Source organism: Astatotilapia calliptera, chromosome 15, assembly GCF_964374335.1.
Source record: "Astatotilapia calliptera chromosome 15, fAstCal68.1, whole genome shotgun sequence".
Classification (NCBI taxonomy): domain Eukaryota; kingdom Metazoa; phylum Chordata; class Actinopteri; order Cichliformes; family Cichlidae; genus Astatotilapia; species Astatotilapia calliptera.
The window spans coordinates 26,869,933-26,887,192 of NC_137436.1; the positions used below are offsets into that span (position 1 = coordinate 26,869,933).

Genomic DNA, 17,260 nt, shown 5'->3' on the forward strand with positions numbered 1-17,260 from the left:
GATATCTGATCAGTTTGTGACTGATATCTAAACTAAGCGCTGTGTGGATTGTGCAGGTCTAGTTTCGTGCGTGCTAACTTCAGCACAGTTGGAACCCGTCAGCCTAAAATCTGATCCAGGAACCAGGAAGATTTGCGCCGAGAGCTCATATAAAAATAATGTGAAATACAGCAAATGAATGAAACGCTGTTAGTCCTGCAACACGTTGGTTGTTCCAGGTGTGTCCCACCTCTGGGAGAGGCTCCACCCCCCCACGACCCTGAATACGATGACTGGAAGAAAACTGATGAATGGAAATGAAATAATATTTAGGAAACCCTTTTAGTTTGAAATATCTGTCATGAATGACATGTATGAATTTACTGATAGGTTTCAATAACTACCTGTATTGATGACATGTTCCTGCAGGCGGAGATGAGAGCGGCGGTGTTCCTGGCAATGGAGGAGCAGGACAAACTGGAGGTGAGTGATTCACACAGAAGTTCCAAGCACAGTGTTGATCAGTCAGTGCTGTCCGTCATAGTCCAAGATCAGGACAATGCCGGACAATACCTCCCACTCACTCTGTGACATGCTGGCCAGTCACAACGAGAGCATGAGATTATACGTAATGTAGCACTGAACAACTCCTCCATCTAATACACAGCACACACTAAAATATCTGCACATAACAAGGGCAATCTTAACCAAATATATTTAATTTGTGTAGCATACTGGAATATTTATAATAAGAGCTATTTTGCTATATTTTAACTTTAGTTTAGTCAGTTCCAGTTTTTAGTGTCTTGGAGCGACTATTACTACGTCATTAATAAAGTATTCAAATTCAGGAATACGTGAGACAGCAGGTTCATGGTGTGTTTAGATTAAAATCTAAGTTTGTAGTCTGGAAAAGTGAACAATGAGGTGGGAGGAGTCAGGAAGTTGGGAGGGGTCAATGATGGTCTTGATGTGTGACTGACAGCTTTGACCTGTTCTGAGCTCTCGCTGATGTTTCTCCTCAGAATAAAAGTCCGCTGGTCAACGAGAGCCTGAAAAAATGTCTCAACACCAAAGACGGTGAGTTCCTCAACTTCCTCTTCCTGCCTGCAGCCGGTTTCACTGAGCAGCAACATTTCACGAGCAGGTTAGCAGTGATGAAGGTCATACTGCTTCATGGCTGTTATTTTACAGTTTTACTAAAATTAGTCCAACAGAAAGACTCATCAGCGAGAGAGTTCATAAAGGTTTAAATAATTTCAAACATGCTCTAAAGAATCCCTCACTGATCCAGCAGCTTGCACTAAGAGTGAAACCGCCCGTGAGCACCATGGCGGAGCATCCGCAGGTCACCATGCGTTTCTTTCTTATCCTGATGTCATTGATCATCAGACTGCAGTATTTGTTACAATGGCAACAAGTAATAATAATAATATTAATAATACATTTTATTTGAGGGCGCCTTTCTAAAACCCAAGGTCACCTTACAAAGAGAAGAAGACATCAATAAAACAGTAGATTAAAATAGATTATAATAAATTAAAATACAAAAAACACAAAATACAACCACAAACAACAAATTTTTTTTTCTAAGCTTTATTTTCATTTTTAAATTGGAAACGAACAAAAAAACAAACATACACACAAAGCAAGAAAGAAAACAAAAACAAAAAAACAAACAAACAGAAAACTCACAACTGACCACAGAAGCACTCCCAGGTGCACACTCTTGTATCTATGCCTTTCATGGATAACCTCAAACATCTGAAAACCAAACACAGAAAATACAGGCATAATAATAATAATAATAATAATAATGACAATATTGGTAATTACAGAAATTTAAAACAAACACACAAACAAACAAAGAACAAAGAATTCAAAAAAAATAAAATAAAAAATTGAGCAAAACAGAAAACGCATCATGTGAACCCCTCCCACCATCCCCCCACCCCTTTACCCCTGTATGGCTCTCAACCTCATCACATTCGTGTATCCAGACAGCCCATATTTACACCTATCTATAGAAACTCTCATACACAGGAATCAACATCCCACAAGATAAAACTACAGCATTCAGGAAATCAAGTCAGAAGGGCCTAACCGGGGATCAACTCAAGGCAGACCCAGGGGGATTTGCGTCATCTCTATGATCTGTTAGGTCCAAAGACGGTAGTACTGACAGGAAGGGGCCCCAAATTTTTTCGAAGGTTCCATATTTCCCTTTTACACTATGCAATATCTTCTCAGGTGTGCAGTAGGACGCTAGCTCATTAATCTAGTGTCTCAGTGTTGGAGAGTTTTCAGATTTCCAATGTAGCAGAATACATTTTTTCACTGCAGCACTCGCAAGTAAAATAAAATATTTCTTGTGATAATTCACATTTATAGAACCTGTGTCACCTAAAATCCATAGTTTTGGGTCCAGTTCGATTTGGATCCCCATTACCCTTGAGATTATTTCAATGGCCCGTCTCCAGAACTCTTCTATCACTGGGCAATTCCACAGCATGTGGAGGAGATCACCATCTGTCACCTTACATCTCAAACATTTGGGGGAGAAATTAATATCAATTTTATGTAACCTATAAGGGGTATAATATATCCTATGAAATATATTAAATTGCATTTGCCTGTGATTTGTAGAAATTAACATGGTCTGTGCCTGTTCCAATAAATGGTGCCATTCTACCTCTTCATAGACATAGCCCAGGTCTGTCTCCCATTTTCTTTTTAAAGACGCTTTATTATAGTCAGGTAACTTTTCATTGATAATAGTGTATATAGAAGATGCTATTCCTTTTATTGACTTCCATGGTTTGGTGCAAAGATGCGTTTCAAGAGGAGTTTCTTTAGGAATCTCGGGGAATAATCCTTTGGATTTCTCTTTGACCCAATCTCTTATTTGTAGGAATTTGAAGATATTTTGTCCTGGGAGTTTGAATTTTTCCTTTAGTTGTTGAAAGTCAATAAATGTATCATTATTGTATAAGTCGGCAACAGTTCGAATATTTCTGTCTTTCCATCCCCGCAATATTGGCAATATGATAAGAGAGATCAGGGTTGCCCCATAGGGGTGTCCTTCTAAGAAAAGAGATATTTATTTTCAGAAGTGAGTGGGATTCCTGCCAGGCACAGAAGGTGTTTAATATTATCAAATTGTTTGTGAGCTTGGATAGACATTTTTTTTGTACCTAAAAATGGAACATCTTTTAATGGTATGGGGTTCACCTCATGTTGTTCTATTGGAACCCATCGAACCTCACTCCTCTCTGCATGTAGCCAGATCCAAATTGATCGGTACTGGGAGGCAAGATAATAGTTCCTAAAGTTTGGTAAATTAAGTCCTCCCCTTGAATATGGGGCCTGTAGTGAGGAGAGTTTGACTCTTGGATTTTTCTTTTGCCATATGAAAGACGTTATGAGTTTGTTAAGCTCTTTGAAGAAACTTTTAGGAACATTTGTAGGGAGACATTGAAATAAGTAGATAAACTTAGGCAAAATGTTCATTTTAACAACATTAATTCTCCCTATAAGAGATAATGGAAAATCCATCCATCTCTGAATATTAAGTTTGTTTGCTCCAACAGTTTGATATGATTTAATTTGAATATTTGATCCTCGGATTTACCAATTTGTATGCCCAAATATGTAAATCCATTATTACACCACTGTAATGGGTCAGTAAGAGCTCTAATACGGCTATCTTGTATATTTAATAACATAATCTCACTTTTGGTATAGTTTAACTTGTATCCTGAGGCTGCACTGTATTCTTTAAGACACTTCATTAAAGAGGGAATTGATTTAAGAGGGTCCGTTATATACAGTAGGAGGTCATCTGCGTATAGAGAAAGTTTATGTTCACTTGTGCCGAATTTGATTCCAGATATGGAGGCATTAGTATGGATGGCAACTGCTAGTGGTTCGATCGCAATCGCAAAGAGCAAGGGGGAATTTGGACAACCTTGTCTGCAACCTCTAGTTAAAGAGAAAGTGCCAGAAAGCACATTATTTGTTATGATATTGGCTCTGGGGGCATTAAAAAGTGTCCTAACATAGCGGGTGAACTTTTCTCCGAAGCCCATGGCTTCCATTGCCTGAAATAGAAAGTTTGGCTCAATCCTGTCAAATGCTTTATTAGCGTCCATGGAGATTATTAGCAGTGGGTCTTGGTTTTTTTAAGCAGTATTCAGTATATGGAGCAAACGCCGCACATTATCTGCTTCATGTCTGTTTTTAATGAAGCCTGTTTAGTTGGCATTTATTATCTTAGGCATAATGTCCTCCAATCTAAGTGCAATTATTTTAGATAATATTTTATAATCTGCATTTAAAAGGCTGAGGGGTCTGTAAGAGTCACATCTCTGTTTGTCCTTGCCCGGTTTTGGCAATAATGTGATTGTTGCAATTTCCAATGATTCTGGTAATTTATTATTTTCTAAAGCTTCTTTAATCATATTTGTAAGTGGTGTCAATAATTTATTAGAAAAAGCCTTATAATAATCAACTGGAAATCCATCTGGTCCAGGGGTCTTATTATTTTGTAAACACTTGAGGGCTTGAAGAACCTCCATCTCAGATATATCTACATCAAGCAGTTCTTTGTCCTCATTATGTAATTTAGGAAGAGTTATTCCATCTATAAATCTTTTTGCAGCAGTACTGTCGACCCCTTGCTCAGATTTATACAGATCTTCATAGAACCGTTTAAACTCTGCATTTATGAGTGCTGATTCATCAAGAAGTTTATCATCTTCCGTTAATATTGTCCGTATAAATTTATCAGATGTTTCTTTCTTAATTTGCCAGGCCAGTAGTTTACTTGTTTTGTTTCCAAATTCGTAGTAGTGATATCTAGTTCTGGCCATGGCTGCTTCTGCTCTGCTGGTGCATAAATTATCATATTGCAACCTTATTTTTGTTAATATATTGAGGTATTCTTCCTTTTTGGTAGCAATATATTCCTGTTCCAAGTTTTTAATGTCAATCTCCAATTTAGTTATCTTCTCTCTGACCTTTTTAACCTTATTGGCACCGTATGACATAACCATACCTCTCATATAGGCTTTGAGGGCTTCCCAAATATTGGCATGTGAAGAGGAGTTTGAATTGGCATCTAGGAATATTTCAATATTAGTGTTCATATATGAAATAAAATCAGAGTCTCCTAGCATATAATTTTTAAACCTCCACCTGTAGGTTACACTTTGCGACATATTGGTAGCCCAGGAAAGTTTAATGGGATTATGGTCTGAAAAAGTAGCTGCTAAGTAGGAGCAATCTATCACTGTTGCCATCATATTTTGTGGTACAAGAAACATATCAATTCTAGAGTGTGTATTATGTACTGGTGAAAAAAAGGAGAAGTCCCTCTGGCCTGGATGGAGGTTTCGCCACACATCAATTATGCCTATATCCTTCATACCTTGGTTCAGTGCTGTTGCTGCCTTGGATAGTGAAGCTGACAAACATGAAGGTCACACTGCTTCATGGCTGTTATTTTACAGTTTTACTAAAATTAGTCCAACAGAAAGACTCATCAGCGAGAGAGTTCATAAAGGTTTAAATAATTTCAAACATGCTCTAAAGAATCCCTCACTGATCCAGCAGCTTGCACTAAGAGTGAAACCGCCTGTGAGCACCATGGCGGAGCATCCGCAGGTTCACCATGCGTTTCTTTCTTATCCTGATGTCATTGATCATCAGACTGCAGTATTTGTTACAATGGCAACAAGTAATAATAATATTAATAATACATTTTATTTCTAAAACCCAAGGTCACCTTACAAAGAGAAGAAGACATCAATAAAACAGTAGATTAAAATAGATTATAATAAATTAAAATACAAAAAACACAAAATACAACCACAAACAACAAATTAAAAAAAAAAAACACGATTTGACAGCAAATAAAATCTGTATTAAAGCGAGTAAGCCAGTTTAAACAAGTAGGTTTTGAGTTGTGACTTAAATAAGGGAAGGGAATCTATATTTCTTACGGCTGAAGGAAGTGAGTTCCAGAGCCGAGGAGCAGAGCGACTGAAAGCTCTGTGCCCCATAGTGATAAGGCGAGCAGAAGGAACAACAAGATGAGTGGCAGATGAAGATCTGAGTGAGCGGGTAAGAGTGGGGATATGAAGCAGATCACAGAGATAAGGAGGGTAAGATGAGGTTATGAATACACTTAAATGTGAGAACTAAGATTTTAAAGTTTATCCTGGCTTCTATGGGCAACCAGTGAAACTGTTGAAGAATTGGGGTAATATGGTCTCTTAAGGGAGTAAGAGTTATGACCCGAGCTGCAGAATTCTGAAGAAGTTGAAGTTTATGGAGGGACTTATTAGGGAGACCAAATAAGAGAGAGTTGCAATAATCGATCCAGGAAGTAATAAGACTATGGACAAGGATGGCAGCAGATATATCGAGGTTTTTTTTTTTTTTTTTTTTTTTAAATATCGATATATTTTTATACGAGATATAAGATGTGACAGCATCGTTTATATCGATATGGTATATGTTGCGTTATAATTATACTTGTGGAGCCGCAAGTTTGCCTCTCTTTTGTCTCTACTCGGCCTCGCCTCTCCTTCACTGAACACAAGTCCCCCTCCCCCATCACTTCACCTGCAGGCAACAACAAGACGGACACAGCAAATCTCCGTTACCGCGGATCGCCCTGTGCGTGGGGCTGGACGCATCAACGTGTTAACGAGCTAACCGCGCTAACAGCTTTCTCAAAAGTTGACAGTGCACGTTATGTATGAATTCTGGTTGTTCTTAATGACCGTGAACCGATTTTATGTGGTACACGGCGCTCAGCAATCTGTCAAAAAATGTTTTAGTACGACTTTGGTAAGCTACGAACTACGAAGCCGCATCGCTTGATGGATGATGTTGGAGCATTACGGCTACCGTAGTCTGGAGCCTCACGGAGCAGTAGCGGTTTTAGATACGGGCGACACGGGCGGTTGCCCGGGGCGGCATCGTGGTGGGGGGCGGCATCACGGGCATCGGCAAAAAAAAAAAATGCTCGTACTTATGCTGCCCCGACGTCATGCCAGCGCATATTGGGAATGGCATAGGCACCGATCGGTTTTCTATCGCCCATTTGCTGGGAGTAAGGTCGCCCTCGTCTGCGATGTGCGCCTGCGGCACAGGGAGTTGAGGGCGGGGCGGCGGGGGATTCTCTGACTGGCTGGAGCAGCATCTAATAACCAACTCGCAAAATAAAACAAAATAAAAACAAACCAACAAACACGAAAATACCAGACATTATAATACAGACTTATAATTTGCACCCATGTTTTTTCGAAATTCTATACACGAAAAGTGAGCACGAGAGCCCTCGGTGCGCCTGCTCGCTGCTGAAGTCAAAGTAAACTTTATTGTCATCTCCTCTAAATACAGTCCAGTATACAGAGAGACGAGACGACGAGGCTCCAGTTACAGCAGTGCAAGTAAAAAAACAATAAATATAAGAATAGTAAGAAAATAAATATACAGTTTAGGACCAGGGGTAAAGGGATCAATAACAATTTAAAATTTACAGTTTGATGATTTAAAGTCTCACACACAACCCATCGAAAGGGGAGGGGGCCCTGCTGCTTCCAAATAGAGCACATTTAATTTATAATGTTGTAAATCCAAGCCCATTATCTATTCACGATTTGAATCCTGGGTTGTGTGAAATCTCAGAAATGCACCCTAGACAAAGTGAATCTGTGAACTAAGGCAGCGGTCCCCAACCCCCGGGCCGAGTCGTTTGGTACCGGGCCGCGAGAGTTGAGGCTCGGGTGTGAAATGCATGGTTTTCAGGGTTTTTATCAGTTTTTGGCGTTATTTTGTTATCATTTTTATTGTTAACTTGGTTTTCGTGGGTCTTTTCACGTGTGTTATGAATAAATCTTCTTTTTTTTCGGTGCCGGTGCTAGTTTTATGTTGTTGTATTTATCCGCGACACCTTAAAGGCCGGTCCGTGAAAATATTGTCGGGCATAAACCGGTCCGTGGTGCAAAAAAGGTTGGGGAACGCTGAACTAAGGTGTAGGTGTGTTAGATTATGTTGTGGTGATCCTCGAGTTGAGGGATGGGTGTTCATACTGGAGTGCAAAATTAAAACCAATGGAAGATGGACAAGAAAAGTGGGGAGTGTTCGCCCAGAGCGCCAAACAGGCTAGGACCGCCACTGTTGCGGAGTAATACGTACTGTGCTTCAACGTAATGTTACCGTATTGTGTGCGTATTGGGACCTCAAATGGCTCCTGTTAAAAGACACGGTTACACAGAGGATTTCAAACTCCAGGCTTTCAGTCACGCTGTAGAACTTGGGAACAGAGCAGCTGTGAAATCTGTCTCTTTTCTGCGCTCTGTTTAGACCCAGAGCAACAGTATTGTTTGACTGATGGCCCTTAATATAAAGACTTCGGTCTTCACGTTTCCCAATTTTTGCTTTAAGTTATTTTGTTATTTACATAATAATGTAAATAACCTAATAATGATCCTTATTGCCGTTTAAGAGAGGAGCGGTGCTTCAAAGGATAGCTGTAGATTTCTGTCAGAATCTGCAGATTATACAGTACAAATAAAATGTTTACGTTGTCTTCCCAACAGTTTCACTGACATCCACACTGGATGGCCAGGAAGCGTTCGCGATGTCTTCTCGGGCGCTTCTCTGGCGCTGATAATTGGCTTCAGTCTTGTGTCGGTGACGTAAAAGGCGGATTTAATGCGACTTGACCGTTCAAACAGCAGTCGCTTTCTAAAACATCGGATATGTATCGGATTCAGTACCACATACGAAAGTGACCCAGATCGGATTTGAAAATATCGGATTTGCGCCGTTCACACTGTCATAGCATGATCGGATATGGGTCGCATAGGGTCAAAAAATCGGATTTGATGCGCTTTCGCCTGCAGTGTGAACGTAGCCTTTGTTATTATACTCAGCATCTGTTTACATTTTGATTGCACAATTGTGAGATTTTTGTTATCACAAAAACAACATTGTTTTCTTTTATTTATGGAGCACTATTAATAAATGCTGATAATTTATTTTTGAGTAATTTTTTAATGTACATCTACGCTGTATGTTAATAAAAGTGCCTGTGTTACATCTGGGACACAGCTTTGACTACGGATGGGATGAAGCTGGTTAATGTTACGTAAGTGAAAAGTATGCAGACCGGGTTATGAAATGAGAGAGGACTGTCAAGTATGACACCCAAACTCTTTACCTGCGGGGAAGGAAGGATGGGGGAATTTTTAATGGAGAAACTGTTAGATTTGGTTAAGATAGAGGCTGTGCCAGTGAGTAAAACTGTTTTATTACTGCTAAGTTTGAGAAAATTGGAGGAGAACCATGATCTGATCTCCATAAGACAGTTCAAGAGGGAGGTAGGTGGAAGGGATGAATTAGGTTTGGAGGAAATGCAGAGCTGGGTGTCATCAGCATAACAATGAAAATTGATATTATATTTTTGGAATATTTGGCCAAGAGGGAGCATGTAGATAATGAAAAAGGGCCCTAATACTGAATCCTGGGGCACACCAGCAGAAACGGGAAAGAAACTTGAAGAGTGTGATTTAAGTTGGATAAACTGAGTGCAGTCTGAGAGCTATGAGGTGAACCAGGCAAGGGGGGTGTGACTAATGCCAATGGATGCTAATCTGCTCAGGAGGATACCATGAGAAATTGTGTCAAATGCCGCACTAAGATCGAGAAGGATGAGGATGGTTAAAAGACCAGAATCAGCTGCCATCAGAAGGTCATTAGTAATCCTTAACAAAGCCGTTTCTGTACTATGATTGGGGCGGAAACCAGACTGAAATTTCAAAATAAAGGGGAGGTTTGATATAGGGCGGAGATTATCAAAATTATTGGGATCTGCACCAGACTTTTTGAGAATTATAGTGACAGAAGCAGTTTTCAGGGATGGAGGAATGATTCCAGTGTTAAGGGAAGAGTGGATAATACTAGTTATAGGAGGAGCCAATGAAGGGAGACAAGCTTTAACTAACACAGTGGGAAGAGGGTCGAGCTGACAAGTGGTTGATTTTGATTTTTGAGTAAGATTTGGTACATCAGCTATGGAGGGAAGAGGAAAACAGAAAGTCTACTTCACAGCTAGAAGCTCCTACAGATTTAAGTTGTTGGTGGATATCAGCGATTTTATGAGTGAAAAAAGATATGAGAGTTGCAAAAATCAGCAGTCCGGAGGTTTTGTAATTTTACTAAACAATGAAACGAGAGACCTGGAGTTACCTTCACTAGAACTGATTAAACCATAGTTTAATAGAATACATAGAATAGTATGTAGATTTGGCTGAAGCAGTGCAGTCCTTATACAACAAGATATGATTGTTATACATTTCTTTGTGTATGGTAAGTCCGGTTTTCTTGAACAGACCAGTTGGCGTTCTTTGGAGCTGTGACAGCAAAGGTTAAGGCTGCAATGACCTCGGTCAGCAGGCATTGCAGCTCCTATGTGCCCCACAGGGGGGCACTGTGGCTACAGCTGTCAGCTGGTCTTATCTCAGACCACTGCAGGGAGCAGACAGAGTTGACGAGCAGGAGTTCACCTGGATTTTAGGTGTTCATTGTGACGTTTACATGGTGTCAGTATTTTTATAAGGTGTGCTCCATTAACAGGAATCCACCAATCAGAGCTAACTCCAACTCACACCCTGAGATTCTGGGTCACTCCTGCATTATGTGACTTCCTGTTGGTATGTGATTTTCTGTCCTTTATTTAGCAGCAGTCACATTGATGATGATGAAGATCAGAGCTTTGATCTCTTTGGCCCTTGAGGGTGTCACACAAACACACAGCAGCAGGACGCCACAGACATGCTCACACATACACATACATGCACACAGACATACGCTCGTTTAAACCACTGGGGTCAAACTGGAGGCCTGCAGCTGAGTCCTGGTTGGTCTGTGGCATGAGTAGTGACCACGTTCAGTGGTGTGTAAGCCGAGCAGAGAGTTGGAGGTCAGGACGTGTTCGTCTGACCAAAAATGGTTTTCTGGTTTCCTAGTGACATCACAGTGCTCATCACAGTGTTCCCTGCTTCAGAGGCATGTGAAGAGTTTGGACATCTCCAGCAGGATGTTTTTCACCTTTTGGGATTAAATTGTGTGAATAAGTGATGAGATGCTGATGCTTCGTGTGGCCTTCAGGAATTAAATGATGTTAAACAATGAGAAGAAAAAAGCTTCATTAAAATTAGTGTCAGGACAATGCGAGCAAAGTCACATCAATCAGATTTTAGTGTTTGATCAGTCTTACAGATCATGAGTAGTGACACGCCAGGTAATCAATCAATACGTGAAGTGATTGATGAGTGATAAGGATTGGTAGATTGTCTCTGAACACAGCATCAGATGATCTCAGCTGCTGAGAGAGAAGTTTTCCCTGTGATGTATCTTGATTATGGTGATAGTGATGATATCATGCCCTTGCAGGTCGTCTGGTGGCGAGTCTGATCGTGGACTTCCTGCAGGTTTTTAACCTGGACTTCAGCCTCGCCGTCTTCGAGCCAGAGATCAACTCTGTGAGTACCAGAAGCTTCTCCTCCACCTCTTCCTCCTCGTCATTGCCGCTGACTCCTCATGCTGCTTTCAGGTGTCATGAAGCTGTGAAGAAAGTGCAGCTGTATTTGCTGTTTGAGTGTTTGAGCTATGAGAGCTGTGGTATCAGTAGAGGATCCATAATAATACATATTCCAGTGTATCGATAAATCAGAGGCGTGATGATGGCGGCTTGTGACTGGAAAGAAAATGTGAGCGATGATGTGTAAATAACAAAGGACCGAAGCAGCTCCTGAACGCCGTGTTCAACACTTGAAGCTCAGCGCCACACAGCGAGCGGTTTCCTCCTCCTGTAGCCGAGGACTCGCTGAGGCGCGCTCGCGACCACAAACTGACTCAATTTTCCTTCTCGTGGTTTGTGGGTTTGAAGCTTAGATCACTGGTTGGCTTCCCCTCGACTGTGTGACGGTTTCTGTTCTCTGTTTAGTTACAAACTCTGGAAAGCTCACAAACCCTCGAGGACGATGCGATTCTCCCACGTTAGAACAAACTGCTCGGCCCAAGCAGAGAAGCATCCAGCTGCACCTCCACCTCTGCATCCCCTCATACAACCTTACAGCAGAGGTGTTTCAAGGACCAGCACAGATGGAGCTAGACGTGCAGAGAGCCATCGGTAACAGTAATGACTGTCAGATCGGTTGATGATGATGATTTTACTGGTATGCTGAGATTAAACTCTGTTAGGCCTGACTTTACTCAGCAGGAGCTTCCTGCTGTCGTTTTCAGAACACTTGATCTCTGACCTCTGAGGACACTAAGATTTGAACTCCTCTGAGATTTTTAGTAGATACACTGATGGAGTCAATTTCAGGCTCCTGTGTCGCCTTGTTTTCAAGTTCTCACAGTTGCAAACTAACGTGTTCACGCTGCCCACCCTGCATGGTGACAACAGTAAGAACTTTGTTTCTGTTTTAGATGAAGGGTTCAATGAGAAGCTGCAGGGCAGGGGAGGCCTGCTGACAGGTGTGCAGACAGCGCCGGTGTCGTTGGGAGGCTCAGGGGTGATACATTCAGCCCACTCGCGAGTTCAGACTTCAACCTGTATGCTGTCAGCGAGTAAGGGTGCCGATGGCTCACTGATGAGGGTGAACGGACTGCAATAATGCAAACATTATTGCTGACAAATGCAACACGACCTTTAAGTGTCCGCTCCATGTCTGCTCAGCATTTAAATAAAGTTTTGTCTGTGTGGGTTTTTTTTTTTTTTTTTTTTTAAACAAAGAAGCCAGTATCAGCCAATAAAGGATGTTTATGCTGTTGCTGAGCGTGAGGCCTGTGCCGGCTGGACGAGTTCTGGTTTAGTTTTATTGATAAAGCTTTATTTGCTTCCTGCTGCTGTGTTTGTCCAGGCGAGCTGTCTGGATGGGCGGGATCAGGTCTCCAGGGAGCTCGGCCTCTCCGACTTGGACCTGAACAGGAAATCTCCGCTGCTGCTGGAGCTTGTCAGGAGGGGGCGCCACCGGGACAAAACGGCCTCCTTGGCTGAGGTGAGACAAACCTCCTGAGGATGATGATGTCAGTGAAGTGATGAAGAGTTATTGATGGAATGTGTGCGTGTGAGAGCAGGGAGACCAAGGAGGGAGCATTCCCAAGATGAGCGGACTTCTCCTTCACTGTGTGTGTGTGTGTGTTGGTGTGTGTCGGTGCGTGTGTCTGTGTGGGTTATTCTGGGTCATGATGTCAGTAGATGGAGGGTTTTGGTTTCCTGTTGATCTCAGGGTGTCCTAGTTTCTGCTCCGAACTCTGCAGCACACGCAACCAGCCCACAGTACTGGTATTACAGTACTGCTACTGACACTAGTACTGATAGTAACGTGCATGAAGTCTTCTGTTCAGCTCTGGACTCTGACACGGCAGCTTTGTATGATCCACATCAAGTTTGTTTAATTTTTGTGTAGTTTGAAGACATTTGGACTTTTATTCGTTTAAATGCTAAAAAAGTCTGTGGATGACAGAAGCTAACCAATCACATTGGTGGTTACATGCAAGTAGTAGTATTTATTTATTGTCATTGTCAAGAACAATGAAATTGCGTTTGGGGCTTCCATACAACCCAAAAAAAGAAGAAAATAATAAATACCCCTTAAAACCCAAGTGTACATATTTAACCCAGTGTGACTCCAATGCAATAAGACAATCCTTAGCAATAATGTTCGTAGAAATTCAGACAAAGACCTGAGAAACATGACAAAATACAACAATGCACCCATTCAAGTAAACAATGAGGTGATCAGTAAGGATTATTTGAAGCAGCAGGTGGGCAGGGCTTCACCCCTGACAGTCAGGTGGAGCTAACATGAAGAACAATACAGAAGATCAGAGCGACTATGAGAACTGAAATGGACCAAAATGTAAAATTAGGCTGCACACGTTTGATCCCTCTGAAAGAAACTGCTTAGCTGACACAAACATGAGAATCTGACTTAAAATGATTCATTTAACTCACTTCCAACTGAACACTGACGCCACAGATGGATGAGTCAGGAGGAGCGTGGAGAGGAGGGGGGGGCTCCGTGCTATTTCTGGAGCTCGATTGGTCAGTTCGTCAACCCGTCCTGCTGTTAGGGGCATTTATGGGTTAGTGTGGGCGTGGTCTCTGAAAATTTTTCCATCCGTGGCATCACTCAGAGGCCAATTTGAGTGTGAGATTAAATAATCCAGAGTTATCCCTTAACCCCCCAAGGTTTCTGTTCAATGTGTGTCTGTGTGTATATATAAGGCGTGTGTTTTGTGTGTGTGTGTTTGCTTGCACCGGTTTGGTTTAATCTGTGGTTTGTTTTCTGTGAGCTGCAATCTAATCTCAGCCAATATCTTGCTTCAGCTCTTTGATCACTGAGCGTGCTCAGAGAGGTTTAGCGTGAGGTCACAGGTTCACACGTGTCACATCTGATCCTTATCAGCAAATAAACTACTTCCTTCCTTCCTTCCCCTCGTTGTAGGAGCTGACTCAGAAACAGATCACAAATGCCAATAAGAAGTTTGACTTTTACGACAAGGTGAGCCCCACACTGTACCTGTGTGTGATGTCATCAGCTATTATCCAACCACAGGCTGCAAGTATTGATCTTTTGTCTTTGACCCCCGGCAGGACCACAGCGGCTCAGTGCTGAGAGAAAATCTGAAAAACATCTTTACTGATTTGTTCCCCGCTGTGAACAAGTAGGTTTTACTTCCTGTTTCAGACAGTGAAGAGGGACACGGAAAGAGTCTGAGGATGATGACGATGATGATGAAGGTTAATCTGTTTGTGTGATCTACAGGAACTTGTTGGAGAGGTTCGTCACTGATGAGCTCAGAGCCTCAGACAAAGACTTCTCTACAAGTAAGAAAACTATTTTAAACCAATCACACTGATGAGAAACTCTGATGGCGCTCTGACTGATCTGTGTCTGGTTGATCTGGTTGATTTGATCAATACGTTTACAGCTATAGACTTCCAGCAGTTCCTCGGGATGTACCGGCGACTCTTCTCTCAGTGCAGGAGTGTGGTGAGACTCAATTTTTGGTTTCTGATCACATTTTATGAGTTAATGTGAAACATTTAGAGTATAAATCCGAGAAAATGCTCTTCAGAAACTCTGAGTCTCACAAGGTCTCATCTTTGTTCAGGTGCTTCAGGACTCTGATATGGGTGTGACTCATAGCCAGTTACCTGAGCAGAAAGTCAGTAAGGTACGTTTGCTCTGTCATCTGACCGGTCAAAGGTCATTCCGCTTTACTTCATCTCCCTGTATTTAAAGCTGGTGACATCACAGCGATTCTGGGTTTGTATTTTTGTTTTTTTCCCAAACGCGACCGCCTTGAGGTGACAGTTGCTGTAATTTGGTGCTAGCTAAATAAAATAAAATTGAGTTGGATAAGGAAAGAATATTTAAAAGAATATTTAAAACACATACAGAAACAAACCTAAAAGTAAACAGTTCACTAAAGGTCAGGTTGCAGCAGACTTTAGCACATGTGTACACGATAGAAGGAAAACTGTGGGATAAATAGTTCACAAAATAGAATTAGAACAGTTTAATTTGTGTTCTAACACAGTTACAGCTGCTGGCACCAAGATGAAGATGCTGATGTTAGCCTGTTAGTTCTGCTGGTAGCTGCATTGAGTTAATGCTAGCACTGATTTCAGCTTGTTAACTGCCATGTAGTGAAGATGATGGCCTGTTAGCTCTGCTGATAACCATTTAGCTGTAATGTTAAGAGCTGATATTAGCACTGATGTTAGCCTTTTAGCTGATAGCTGTGTAGTGCTGATATTAGCCTGATAGCTCTGCTGATAACCATTTAGCTGTAATACTATCCTGATAGCCATGTAGAGCTGATATAACCTGTTAGCTGATAGCCGTGTAGCACTGATGTTAGCCTGTTAGCTGATAGCTGCTATCCTGTCCTGCACAGATCCCCAGGTATAAAGGCCTCAGAGGACAAAGTCAGACAGCAGCCCAGGTAACACAATGAGGAGCAGATGAGAGACTCACTTTGTGCTATTGCTAACCATCACCATAAACAGCAGCACTTCTGACTAACGCTCCTCTCTGGCCTCCTCTGTCACAGCTCAGAAACAGGAAGCTATTCATGTTATGACTTATGTTCATCTCATAAGACATCAGCTATAATGATCACAGCTCTTCTGGTTAGGAAATAAAATGAAAGGCTCTAACTTTAAATCTTTTAATATTCAAACATCCCCAACTTTCCAGAGTACTTTTGCATCAGTCGTAGTTCAGAATAATCAGTTATCCGATTATGGGAAAATACGTTTTACCTCCTTCCCCTCACTGCTGTATTTCTCTTGATTGGCGGACTTCAGGAAGCCTGCTGAGGGGCAGTACACTAAGCCTGTGAGCGACAGCATCTGAATTCACCAGACACTATCACTGCCACCATAAACCTAGTTTATTCTGTGTTTATGTGATAAAATGGCTTCTTCCTGTTCGCATCTTTAAGAATAAAAGCTGCAAAAGAGTACACATCTTTAGTTTTACTGATTAAATAGATTTGTTTATTTCTGAATGAAGACGTGAACATTTTTCTAACTTGTGTTGCTGCCTCTTTAAAAGCTTGTATTGTGAAACATACAGGAAGTTCCTGGCTGCTGAACATCAGCTTTTGTTTGAGACCTGCAGCTGATTATGATCAAATCTAACTTTTCTGCTCTGAAACACTGTGACCTCGTTACTACAGCTTTAATCGGCCTCCACATCTTCCTCTTTACCGCGTCTTCATCACCTGCTCACCTCCAGTCTGGGGTGCACGGTGTGATCTGAACTTGTCATGTCGCTGCTTAGGACTCAGAACGCTCTCTGAGTAAAGGAGATTTCCAGCAGAAGGAGGAGATCTCTGCCGACAAGAGGGAGCGCCTGGACCTGGACCTGGAGGAGGAGGAAGACCTCGATGAAGGAGATTCTTTCTTTGACGACCCCTTGCCCAAACCGCAGAAGACCTATGGCTGGTGAGCTTGGCTGACCTTTGACCTCTGAGTCAGTGTGAATTTGTGGGTCAAACGTATTTCCTTTCAGCTTCAAACCACAGTAGTTATCCTTCCCCCTCACATTTACCCTCCCCTCCAAAATAAAAGGAAAATTTCCAGAAAATATTTGCTGAATCCAAAAAAGGAAAATAATTTTAAGATTTTCTTTCCTACAAATTGTTTCAATAAAATAAATGTTGCAAACAATCTGAACAT

General features: G+C 41.6%; 1 protein-coding gene across 11 annotated transcripts in view; it reads left to right on the forward strand.

The window, feature by feature from the left end:
- The window catches only part of cep43 (centrosomal protein 43), a 28,950-nt gene that overhangs the window by 2,799 nt on the left and 8,891 nt on the right, over positions 1–17,260 (forward strand). For 6 of the 11 annotated variants that reach the window (XM_080289483.1, XM_080289484.1, XM_026194943.2 and 3 more), the window contains exons 2-11: positions 409–462; positions 1,005–1,059; positions 11,449–11,537; positions 12,924–13,061; positions 14,514–14,570; positions 14,663–14,733; positions 14,835–14,896; positions 15,001–15,062; positions 15,184–15,246; positions 16,863–17,026. In XM_080289483.1, the coding sequence (XP_080145609.1) occupies positions 415–462; positions 1,005–1,059; positions 11,449–11,537; positions 12,924–13,061; positions 14,514–14,570; positions 14,663–14,733; positions 14,835–14,896; positions 15,001–15,062; positions 15,184–15,246; positions 16,863–17,026 (809 nt within the window). In that variant the 5' untranslated portion in view covers positions 409–414. Of the gene's footprint in view, positions 1–408; positions 463–1,004; positions 1,060–11,448; positions 11,538–12,923; positions 13,062–14,513; positions 14,571–14,662; positions 14,734–14,834; positions 14,897–15,000; positions 15,063–15,183; positions 15,247–15,972; positions 16,021–16,862; positions 17,027–17,260 lie in introns of all 11 variants that reach the window. The other 5 variants (XM_080289479.1, XM_026194942.2, XM_080289478.1 and 2 more) reach the window with 1 other exon arrangement.